This window comes from Dendrobates tinctorius, unplaced genomic scaffold (genome assembly GCF_039654945.1).
Source record: "Dendrobates tinctorius isolate UK_male_01 unplaced genomic scaffold, ASM3965494v1 ptg000239l, whole genome shotgun sequence".
Lineage (NCBI taxonomy): Eukaryota > Metazoa > Chordata > Amphibia > Anura > Dendrobatidae > Dendrobates > Dendrobates tinctorius.
In genome coordinates this window covers 3,304,993-3,317,520 of record NW_027361906.1, presented here as the reverse complement: position 1 = coordinate 3,317,520, position 12,528 = coordinate 3,304,993, and the positions used below count along the sequence as shown (strand labels likewise).

The 12,528-nt window shown below is 42.6% G+C and overlaps 1 protein-coding gene across 3 annotated transcripts in view; it reads right to left on the bottom strand.

Annotated features, from left to right (window-relative positions):
• Positions 1–5,481: 5,481 nt before the first annotated feature.
• BPNT1 (3'(2'), 5'-bisphosphate nucleotidase 1) overlaps positions 5,482–12,528 on the bottom strand; it is a 28,910-nt gene continuing 21,863 nt past the window's right edge. For all 3 annotated transcript variants that reach the window (XM_073556800.1, XM_073556799.1, XM_073556801.1), the window contains exons 7-9: positions 11,442–11,639; positions 9,886–9,991; positions 5,482–6,097 (exon numbers count right to left, since the gene is read on the bottom strand). In XM_073556800.1, the coding sequence (XP_073412901.1) occupies positions 5,943–6,097; positions 9,886–9,991; positions 11,442–11,639 (459 nt within the window). In that variant the 3' untranslated portion in view covers positions 5,482–5,942. The remainder of the gene's footprint in view (positions 6,098–9,885; positions 9,992–11,441; positions 11,640–12,528) is intronic.

Sequence of the window (12,528 nt, the reverse complement as noted above, 5' to 3'; positions counted from 1 at the left end):
CGCCCTCCGTTCTGCTGATGACCTGAGGTTAGTATCCTCAATAGTCAGAACCTCCCACTCCCGTCTCCAAGACTTTACACGTGCGGCGCCAATTCTTTGGAATGCACTTCCCAGGTCAATACGATTAGTCCCCAATCCCCACAATTTTAAGCGTGTCCTGAAAACGCATTTATTCAGACTGGCCTATCGCCTCAACACATTAACCTAATCTATCCCTGTGTGGCAGAGCCAAAAGTTTTACCATAACCAGGTTCCCCGCATCATGTTCCCACATGCTTTATGCATCCATTAGCCCTCTGTGTCTGTACTGTTACACACTTAACATTATGGCTGGTCCATACAATCAGGGCAACTGTTACCACCCACCTTTCGTGTCTACCTCTTTCCTCATAGACTGTAAGCTTGCGAGCAGGGCCCTCACTCCTCTTGGTATTTGTTATAATCTACTGTATGTGATTATTGTTATGCTGTAATGTCTATTGTCTGTACAAATCCCCTCTGAAATGTAAAGTGCTGCGGAATATGTCGGCACTATAAAAATAAAATTTATTATTTATTATTATTATTACCCTTAGGGAGACCATGAAAGAGGTATTATAATGGGCGAAACATTAGGGGGCTTCAAAAAGAAGCTTTCCTGGGACCTGTCACATTTTCGGGGGGTTTTTTGTACATGCAGTTTAAAGAACTATAGAATTTTTTCTTGTTCAGATATCTAAATAATTATTGTTTTTTTTTTTCATTTCATGATATACAGTTTCATTTTTACGTCCCTTTATTATATTAAGCAATATTGATTGAAAAATAAAGAAATTTTGTAAAAAAAAAAAAAAAATTACTATGAAGAATTGCTAAAATACATTTAAAAAGCTGTTCTCCATTTTTTTTTTCCTGGCATGGGGCTCATAACAGTGATTTGGATTGACAGTGGCTTTACATTTGTTTTACTTTGTTAGCTATTTTACACATTGTGCCCCCCATAAAAGACTTTTAAGAGATCATTACAATAACTATTTATATTTTAATTATATATATATATATATATATATATATATTCTCTGTGATCCTCTAGGTCAGTGCAATTTTGGCTATACCATGCTTGCGTTTAATAGAAAAAAAAATAAAATATATACAATATATATATATACCGTATATATATAATTTATTTATTTTTTTTTCTATTAAACGGAAGCTTGGTATAGCCAAAATTGCACTGACCTAGAGGATTACACCACCGTTTAATTTTTACTGAACAAAGCACAACAAATGCCATAAAAGTGTAAAAAGACAAAAACAAGACAATGGCATAATTACGTTTTTTATTCACCATTTGGATTTTTTTAATTTACCGGTAGTATATTGTAAAGTGAATGGTGTCGTTCAAAACTGTAACTCTTAAGTATGAGATGGGCTAAGGAGCTGCATCTGCTCCACACATGATGGCTGACTCTATAATCTGGCATCATTTTTTTTGGTGAGGACTGGGCCGGCCCGAACGTATAGGTGAACTAGGCGGCCGCCTAGGGCGCCGACCCAAAGGGGCGCCAGAGAAAAAATTATAAAAAATGTTTCCAAAAGGCAAAAAGTTTTAGGTATGGAAAGAAAAGTGTACATATTTAAGGGCAAATATGACGCAAGAGAGGTTGGTTGGGTTGGCAACAATTTCGATAGAATCTGAAGTTGCTAAACAAATTAATCTCGGTGACTTAGTGTCATCCTTTTAAAAAAAAAAAAAGGCAAGGAAACAAAAATTTTAATTACCTATGGTCGTTTTTGTTTTGTGTTATTGATTACTTTGTATATATTTGTCCTATACAACTTCTCAGAAGATTAAAGAGTTAGGAGAGAGTTAATTAATCAATGTTGTTGTGGTTTATTTTGCTCCTAAATTTATATCCCGAGTTTTCATCTACTGCCAAGAATAGTAGGGGCACAACAAAATAGTTTCGCCTAGGGCGCCGTAATCTCTCGGGCCGGCCCTGGGTGAGGACATGGAAATGCAACGATGGCAGTGGTGTCCGTGGGCAACACACGCTGATATGTCCGTTTTTTACCGTCAGCACGGGTCACAAAACGTCCCGCACATGTGCACACGGAGAACACACATTGATGGCATCCGTGTGACACGCATCAGCACTGGGGAAGAAGTGCTGCAGTAAGCGCTGTTCCCCGGCGGCAGGTGCTGGACGACTCTCATCATTCTCCTCTGCTCTGCCGGCGATCAGCACGAGCAGAGGAGAATGATGAGAGTTATATTAAAATCAGAATGATGACAGCAGGGGGGGATTTTGGGACCATTACTCCCATCAACCTACACCTGCTGCCGCTAAGAACAGTGACAGCAGGAGCAGATGATGGGGGTATTCCTCACCTGCCGCCTGCGCTATAACTAAATAAATGAATGAAAACTCCCACGTGGGTTTCTCCCTATTTTTAGATAACAAGCCAGGCAAAACTCACACCTGGAGCTGCAACCCTCAGCTGTCAGCTTCAGCAAGGTTGGTTATCAAGAATAGAGGGGTACCAACATTGTTTTTTCAATTATTTAAATAATTAAAAAAAAACAGCGTGGGGTCCCCACAATTTTTGACAACCAGCCTTGCTAAAGCTCACAGCTGGGGGCTGGTATTCTCAGGCTGGTAAGGGGCCATGGATATTACCCCCCCAGCCTAAAAATAGCAACCTGCAGCTGCCCATTAAATGCTCATCTACCCTGTTTCCCCGTAAATAGGGCACTCCCCCGAAAGTAAGGCCTGCTAGGGGAGCACTGTGCCTGCTAATATTAGGCACCCCCCAAAAATAAGGCATACCTTGTTCTGTGCATGGGGCATGCAGTTGTCTCGCTCCCGCTGTCCGCCACTGCAGTTGCGCTGTTCGCAGGAGTTAATCACAGCCTCGGAGCTGTGTGCCGATCTCCGCCCATGAGCCCTGCGCCAATCACAGCGCAGGAACCATGGGCCAGCTGACGTCATCCATAGTCTCTGATTGTTCCAGGGCTGTGAGTGGCCCAGGGCTCCTGCACCAACAAAGCACCGAAAGCAGCGCCGCGGAGGAAACCAGTAAGAAAGTGAGTGTGTGTCTGTGTGTGTGTACGGTACACACATGGGAGGCTGCAGTGGGATACTGTGATAATGGGAGGCTGCAGTGGGATACTGTGATAATGGGAGGCTGCAGTGGGATGATGTCGGATGATGGGAGGCTGCAATACTGTACTGTAGAATGATTGGGGCTGTAATGGAATGATGGGGTGCTGTATTGGGGATTGCAACGGGATGATGGGAATATTTGGGGCTGCAAAATGATGATGGGGCTGCTACGGTAAAGTAACTGCTGTGGGTGATTGTTACGGTAGCGGTACAGGGTCCAGAAAGTGTGTGGGAGCCATTTTAGAGCCCTCATGTTTTGTGGCCCTGTGTGGGAGTCAGGCAATTACAGTACCGTACCGTAGTGTGTTACTTTGATTTGTTGTCTGCTTTTCTGCTGAACAGTCTATATGTCTGACTACTGGTTTTACGCTACAGAACGTTCCTTATGTAAGGGTAGAGCGCACTGGAATGTTTCTCTTGACACCCCCCGAAAATAAGACACGGTGCAACTTTCGGAGCATAAACTAATATAAGACGGTGTCTTATTTTCGTGGAAACAGGGTATTAGATACACCACTTCTGGCACCTTGCCCAGCTCTTTCCACTTGGTACACAGCCAGAATAAAGTCCTTTAATTGAAAAAAAAGACACCGACTCCTTTATTAATCTCAATTAAACCATACTCACAACCTCGCCTAATTCAACCGAAGCCCTCGTTCTCCTGTAATAAAACAACAATATACCATACCTGTCCGTCGTTCTGTCCCACACCGTAATTCATGTCTGGTGGAGAATTAGTTTTCAACCTAGACAGCGCCAAGATGTGACCGTCCAGGCTGAGAACCATTATTGGGCCTTCTGTGAGCCCTGAGCTAAATCCTATTGAGCATCTTTGGAAAGAGCTGAAACAAGTCGTCAGGAAAAGGCAACCTTCAAACGCGAGACAACTGGAGCAGTTTGCTCTTGAGGAGTGGGCCAAAATACCTGTCGAGAGGAGCAGAAGTCTCATTGACAGTTACAGGAATCGTTTGATTGCAGTGATTGCCTCGAAAGGTTGTGCAACAAAATATTAAGTTACGGGTCCCATCATTTCTGTCCAGGCCTATTTCATGAGTTTTATTTTATTTTTTAAAATTCTGTGGAAGCATGGCTGAAAAGCAATGTCTGACTTTCATTTTCATAGATTTTTCATTTATTATTACTTTTGTCAGCTTCAAGTTATTTCTGTGACCATTGTGGGTTTTTCCGTCATTACACGAGGGGTGCCAACAATTTTGACCACATGTGTACATCAGAGAACAGCAGCTGCATGATCTATCTATAATGATTGCTGAATGATAGAAGCAAGAGCAATACGACGAGCCTCTGCCCCATGTCCATAGCCACAGACATCATGGGAAATTTAGAAAACCATAACTGGGTGGGGATAATTCAAGATGGCAGACAACCCAATAGGACATCAGCTGGAACAGATATACACTAGGACAGTGGTCCCCAACCTTTCTGACCTTGAGAGCCACATTTAGCATTGAGAGAGGGTCGCGATCCACATTCTGCTCCCACCCCCTTCCAAGTAGTGTCAACCAAAGCCGCCATTACAGGTGTAATGATAACCAAAGCTTTTCCACAGAAATCACTCCAAAGCGGTACACTGAGATCCAGGGGTCCCCACAATCCCCCCATTCAGTATTCTCCAATCAAGGACTCCCAACACACTGTCAGATCCAGCTTTGAGCACCTCCTCTAACAGGTAGTATCATCCTCCAGCGTACCATACCTAAAATATCTCTAAACCCTTTAGACCAGTAAATGTGTATCCAGATCTGCTCTTCTGTGCAGGGCTACTCCCAAAATTCACCATTTTGAGATGTGGTCTTCATACCTGTTTGCTAGACCTGGACCTAATGCACCAAGCTGGGAGACAGTCGCGAGCCACAATTCATGGGACCGCGAGCCACATGTGGCTCCCGAGCTACAGGTTGGGGACCCCTGCACTAGGACTAGCAGGGACTATTGGAGTGACAGCACAGAAGCAGGGAGTCGAGTAGATGTCAGCTGTGAAATTTAGCCTTTAAGAGGGGAACCGGTTTATAAGGGGCACTCCTGATGCCATACAGGATGAAAATGACAACCCAAGGTCAGCTGTTCCTATTGTCAGTCATCATGGAGTGACAGGGTGTTCAGGAGACGGGTGACGCTGGACCAGCTGGAGTATTCTGTGGATGAGTGGCATTTGGGCTCTTAAGCCACCAGGGTTCAGGTGCAACGACAGCCGCATGCACCAAGCAAAAGTTCTGCAACAGCTGCAGGGCCACCCATTATATATCACGGTCGGACCCCCACCCGTCTGTGCTGTTACACCACACCTTTACTATTACGTGGAAAAAAAAAAAGGTAACAAATTTAATTTTTATTGATTGGTCCCTTGGAGAAACAAAAAAAAAAAAAAAGTCACATAAAAACGGTGTACAAAAGTGTAATCCCGGATCTCTGTGATGGGTTTGGGTAAAAACAATTATTAAGTGATTGGTTCTTGGCATCAGAGTCCTTGACTGTGCCTGGGAGCGGTCTTCTGTGACCTGAGGCTTTCCAACAGGTGTGACACTACAACTCCCAGTATCTGCAGACAGCCGGTGTCTCCCATTGCATGCTGGGAATTGTAGTTTAAAAATAAAATGGACAGCTGCAACTTGCAGAATACTGTCTACCTAGCTCTCTGGTGACCAAACTGTCACGGCATGCTGTGAGTTGTAGTTTTACAATTGGAAAGCCACAGGGGAAGCCCAGTATCCTAGGATAGATCCTTTGACCTGATCAGCGGTGATGCCTCTACGCCTAGCGAGGACACAACGCGTTTCACATTTTTGGCACCAGCGCTTGTTTTACAGATTCCGGTACCCGGGAGAGGTAGTAGTCGTAATTGCGCAGAGTTGCCAGAACCCCGGCTGAGTTCATGTGTTTCACGTCCTTGTGGTATTCATATGCGTTGCCGCTGATATCGGTGAGTTTACCTAGAAAAGACAAGGGTATGATATAGGTGAGTAAGCCCAATCATCAGAGGACAGACCTCTACAGAACCGACCCATCGGTGGCAATAAAGAGGTTGTTTCCTCTTTCTGGAGGAAAGCTCGTTTGCGTATTCAAAAGTAAAAAAAGAAAAAAAAGTTTTCTGTCTCTACATGTAAAAAACATTCACTGACAGCAAACAGAGATCTAGAGCATTAAAAGGAAAAAAAAGTGACTATTCATCTTTGTTTTTGCGCTTATTTTGGAGTAAAAATCATTCTAATAACGGCCGTGATTTCATTATTTATTTTGTGCCTTTTATCGCGCTTTTTTTAAACTTTATTTTTGCTTTGTTTTAGAGTTTGTTTGTTTTTTACGCCATTATGAGCATTATTTTTATTATCCATTTTTTTAGCCCAATTTATTATTTAAGTCTTTTCAAAATGTTGCAATTTTTTTTTTTTTTGGGTAATTTTTTTCCCCGTTTACTAAATTAAAAATTGTATTTTTTTTTTTCAGTTTTAGACAGATGTGTGACACTTAAAGGGTAAAACGTCCCGGGATCCTTTATATAATAGTTGCACAAAAAGCGAAAGACAAAAAAAAAAAATTAAAATAAAAGTCTTTGAAAGTGCAAAATTCATTAAGACATTTGAGCTGTATTTCAGGAATTTGGCACAAATTCCACCAGAATAAATAAAAGAACAAAAAAAAACAAAAACATGTAAATGATGAATAGGCTCCACAGAGTGATTAAGAAAGTTCCAGAATGTTCCATTAACTAAAGACCTTTATTTCCAGAAGTGCATAAAAACTCATCCGATCTGTTCAAAGGGTGTTGTCCAAAGCAGCAATACTAATGATGTATAGGCAAAATAAGAAAAAAAAAAAAAAGGGTTGGATCAACTTGCTGAAAATATATACTAATATACTAATGATGTATAATAATAGTGATCAACATCAGAAAGAAGGAGGACAGGAACCCTTACAGCGGGTGAAGTATTGAACACGTCACCAATTCTCCAAGTAAATCTGTTTCTAAAGGTGCTACTGACATGAAATTCTCACCAGATGTCGGCAACAACCCTAATCCACAAAGGCAAAGAAATCAAGTCAGATGTCCATAAATAAGTGACAGGGAAAAAGTATTGGACACGCTTACTGAAATGTATTTAATTCTTCACACAAAAGCCTTTGTTGCTGATGACAGATTCAAGACGCCTCCTGTATGGAGAAACTAGTCACAGGCATTGCTCAGGTGCAATTTTGATCATTTCATCCACACAAACACTCTTCACATCTTGAGGCTTCCGTGTGCTCCTTCTATGAACTCTGCGCTTTAGTTTCTTCCATACATTTTCTAATGTATTCAGGCCCTGTGATCGGCTTAGAAAATCAAGCTGCTAGAATGGCTGTCTCTGAAATTAATTGCGAGTTTTCTTGACTATGAGTTTGGGATCACTGGCTTGCTGAAATATCCACCCTTGTTTCATCTTCATTATACTGGTAGATGGCAGCAGATTTTTATTAAGATTTTTTGTCAGTGCTGTATGCTTAAAGGGAACCTGTCACCTTGTTTTTCAGCTATAAGCTGCGGCCATTGCCTTTCAGGGCTTATCTACAGCGTTCTAGAATGCTGTAGATAAGCCCCCGATCTAACCTGAAAGAGAAGAAAAACAAGTTTTATTATACTCACCCGGGGCGGTCCGGTCCGATGGGCGTCACAGGTCCGGGTTTGGCACCTCCCATCTTCATACGATGTTGTCTTCTTCCTTGCTTCATGTCGTGGCTCCTGCGCAAGTGTACTGATCTACCCTGTTGAGGGCAGAGCCAAGTACTGCAGTGCGCAGGCGCTGGACCTCTCTGACCTTTCCCGGCGCCTGAGCACTGCAGTACTTTGCTCTGTCCTCAACAGGGCAGATAAGTACGCCTGCGCAGGAGCGCAACACGAAGCAAGGAAGAGGACAACATCGTATGAAGATGGGAGGCGCCGGACACGGACCTGTGACGCCCATAGGACCGGACAGCCCGTGGGTGAGTATAATAAAACTTGTGTTTCTTCTCTTTCAGGTTAGATCAGGGGCTTATCTACAGCATTCTAGAATGCTGTAGATAAGCCCCGAAAGGCAATGGCTGCGGTCTAAGGGCTGAGTTCTGTGACTATACGCTAGCGCTCACACTGCCGTGCTCTGTGAGGAATAACAGTCTACAGCATTTATTATTTGGCGGTTGTGCAGCTCTGTGAGATAACAGAGTCCGCCTCTGTACACATTGGGTGAGGTTATCCCCGTGTGTTCCGTTATTATACCGCCATATCGCGTCCGCCATTACCGAGCAGCAGTTAACACCTCTGCACGGTGGACCCTGGGTTGCAAACACACCTAAATACTATCTTTATTATTTGGTGCGTTCCGCCAGCTCGTAACAGTTAGCCAGAGAAGAAGCAGTGGCAACTTGGGCACCAACATCTCAAATGTACAATAGACAGAGCAGGCACCCTGGTAGAAGAAACGAGAGGGGGAAATGCTGGAAGTGCGGCCAAAAAAGTCATCTTGTCAGGAACTGACACATTGGTGCCTAATACTTCTCCCCAACTATGGACCAGCCCTACAGTTAACACTGTCACCCCTGCAGCCTGTAGGGGGATAAAAATATGCAATACAATACACTTTGAACACATTAAAACAGGAGTCTGCAGAGGGCTGTCATGCATTCTTCTCTACCTTTACAATTCCAGGTCTTTCTGTAGCTCTCCACAGGTGGTCCTCGGCTCTTAGACAACTCCTCTGATAATTCTTTTCACTCCTGTGCCCAAAATCTTGTGGGGACCACCTGTTTGTGGCCAGTTTATGGTGAAATTACGTTCTTTCCACTTTTGGATTATGGCCTTAACAGTGCTCACTGGAATGGTAAGTAGTTTAGAAATTCTTCTGTAACCAATGCCATCAGTATGTTTTGCAACAATAAGGTTGTGAAGGTCTTGAGACAGCTCACTGGTTTTACCCATTATAAGATGTTTGTGCGGCACTTTGTTAAGGAGACACCTTTTTATAGGCATCAGTTGAACTAGCTGATAATTTTCACTAAGTGGCAGGATTGCTTTTTAATTACTCATAGATTTCAGCTTGTATCATTACTTTCCATAGCTTTTTGCACCTCTTTCTTCATGTGTTCAAAACTTTTCCCCCTGTGTCATTTATCATTATTACACATAATTTATGGACATCTATGGATGATTTCTTTGCCTGTGTGGATTGGTTGGGTTGTTACCGACATCTAGTGAGAATTTCATGCCAATAGCACCATTAGAAATAGATTTACTTACAAAATTGGTGATGTGTTAAATATGTTTTTCACCGGCTGTAAACACATACATTTAGTTTTTTGTTGTTTTTCTTTTTTTAAATAAAGAAATTATAGTCTTTTTCTTGAACATGTTTGATATCGTTGCAGTCGTGAATGTTTGTACTCTTAAAATATAAAAATTAAATGAACCCACATGGTAAACTGTGTAAATCAGCTATTTCTTGAAGGCATTTCAGAAATTAAAACTATCAAAATGCAAAATGTCATATGAACCCAAAAAGATATAAAAAAAAAAAAAATTCTAAAAACAAAATAAAAAAAAGTGTAAAACAAAAACCTGATTTTAACAGGCAATTCTGCAAAAAAAAAAAAACAAAAACCCATTCCTTTTAAAAGACGTAAATGTACAGTGCATGGAAAGAGGTAAAAAAAAAAAAAAAAAAAAAGATTAAAGGTCCTACACCAGGTGAGGGTCTCTGCTTCTTACCTCCCACTGCATGCAGGATCGCCTCGGGGGCGCACGTGTCCCACTTTTTGCACCCGGGACTGGCGAACACGTAGGCGGAAGCCTGACCTTCAATCAGCTGAATGATCTGAAAGAAAAATGAGGCGCCCTGTAAGCGGATACAGCCTCCGGTCCGATTCAGGGAAAGCTGGGTGACACCACTGACTTCTATTACAACTTTGGCAGGATTTGAAATTTTCCAAGAACAGTCAATATACTTTGTGGGATTTTTATTGGCAGCCTCAGCTTTACCGGACACAGAGATATAATAAATTGAGAGGCGAAATTGAGATAAATTCACTTAAAGGGATTGTATCAAAAATTTAATAAATTATAAAATTTTTGTAATGAAGCTCATCGGTCAGTGATACATGTAGTATTACAGGACAGCCAAGGCTGGCGTTCAACTATGCAGATTTTGCTAAAAGAAAAAAAAAAGAAAAAGGGAATGGATAGCCCCTTTAAAAAGGTAACAGTTTTATTTATTTTTTCCCATAAATTAATAGCACACATAGAAAAAAAAAAACTTTAACATTTCTTATCAGAGAAATCTGCTTCTCTCTTCCCCTGGACATTCTCAAGTATCATGTAGAATGAGTCTTCAGTGAATGCAGATTTTCACATTACTGATATAGGAAATGACAGTTGGTGCTCATAAAGTTCTATGTAGACGGATAGAAGCTAGAGACAGAAACAGACATTCCGCTGCAAGTTCTCCATAGAACTTTATAAGCACCAACGTTTTTGGTAAACTTGCAGCAGAATCCCTGTGTCCGCCTCTAGCTCCTCCCCTTTCATAGAATTTTATAAGCACAAACTGTCACCTCCCATCTCAGTAACGGAAATATCTCTCTTCACTGAATACATATTTTACAGGCTTTCTCCATGAATTGAGAGTGAATTCTCAGTCCTGGAGGTAAAAGAAGCAGATTTATCTGATACACAATATATGTGTACTATTGAGTCATGAAATAAAGGATTATCAGACTATTTAATTTTTAAGTGACAGCAGCCTAGCCTGGTGTGAATATGAAAAATAAACAAAACAACCTGCGTAGCTAAATGTTGCCCTGCCATTCCCCTCCTAGCGGTGCTTGGCACATGACCGCTGTGGGCAGTGATTGGCTGCATCAGCCATATGGTCGTATGACCGATCCAATTCTGATCATACGGACATGTGACCGCTGCAGCCAATCATTGCCTAAAGCAGTCACATACAGTCCCCTGTTCTTAACGGGATTTATTAAGAGACTGGAAAGGACATTGCTAGGAGAAGACAGGTAGGGGATCGCAAGGTGAGAATGGAGCATTTGTGAAGCTGTACTCTATGATTATCCAACCTATAAAAGGGGATGAAAAACCCCTTTAAAAGGCATTTTCCCTTTTGGACAATTCCTACTTGTTAGGATTAAACTCTCCAGTTATGCCGAAAAATGAGGATGCGAAACAGAAGACCCCCGCCCCCCCTACTAATAGCTCAATGGCTCTTAGAAAGGGGTCCGCACACATAGACAAGGAATGAAAACCGCGCTCGTCACCTTGTTTCCTGCACCTCCCACGCGCACAACTTTATCGGGGTTGATGGCGGCGATGCAGTTGTTCACCAGCTTGCTGCTGTGCGATCTGGTGGTGGTGACGATGTGTTGACCTTCGGGGACCTCCTTCAGCTCAAAACCAAATGCTCCGACGCCCAGGACGCCCCAAAGAGTCCTCCCCAGGACAGCGCCGTCACCAGCCTGAAAATATACAGCAAGTCGGAAACTTAATCCATTTGTATACGATCCTCTGATACAAAGGGTTAAAGACGCAGAGATAGTAGCGCTCATCGTAGACGGGTGTAGATGAATGGCGATATTGTACTATTGTGGAAGTGGCCTTGGAAAACTTTTCTATGAGGCTAGGAGGGGGAGCATGTGCGACCAGCGGCATAGTGATCCCCTGATCACGGCAGAGCAGCCAATAGAAATAGCTGCCTGCCTGCAATTTCCATTGGCTGCTCTACAGTGAACTGAGCATGTGCGACCACCACACTCCGCTTATTAGGTGGACGTGCTATACACTTTGAACACCAGGTGGCGCAATGCTATGTAAGAAAATGTCATAAATCTCCACTTTATTGATTTTCTTTTTAACAGAATGTCAATGGAAAATATTGATCATTTTTTTTATGATCTATTAAGTGGCCAAACCCTTTTTTTATGGTCACGATTAATCCCTTCATGACATCCACTGTGCACGTATATGGGGACAAGGTCAGGCACACCATTGGTGCAGCCTGTGCACAGAGGGTCCGAGAGGTAACGGGGCCACTGCCTCCAAAGCATTATGATGAGCTAGTGGACTACAAAGGGCCCCTATACTGTTCTTGCACAGGGGCCCTCTTCTGCCTGTGTCGCCTCCTGGGGGGGGGGATTGAGTGGGCTCAATTACCAAAAAATGAATACTGTAAAAACAGAACCCGAACACCCACAGTGGCGGAATTGTGCTTTGGATTTTATTTTGCCTTTTTACTGTACTTGGGATTTTGTCCTCTCCACTGTCCTGATGGACGGTGGGGGTCAGGAGATGCTGTAGTTGTAGTTTGACAATGGTAGGAGTTCAGCGGGTTCCTGGCCTTTGACTGCC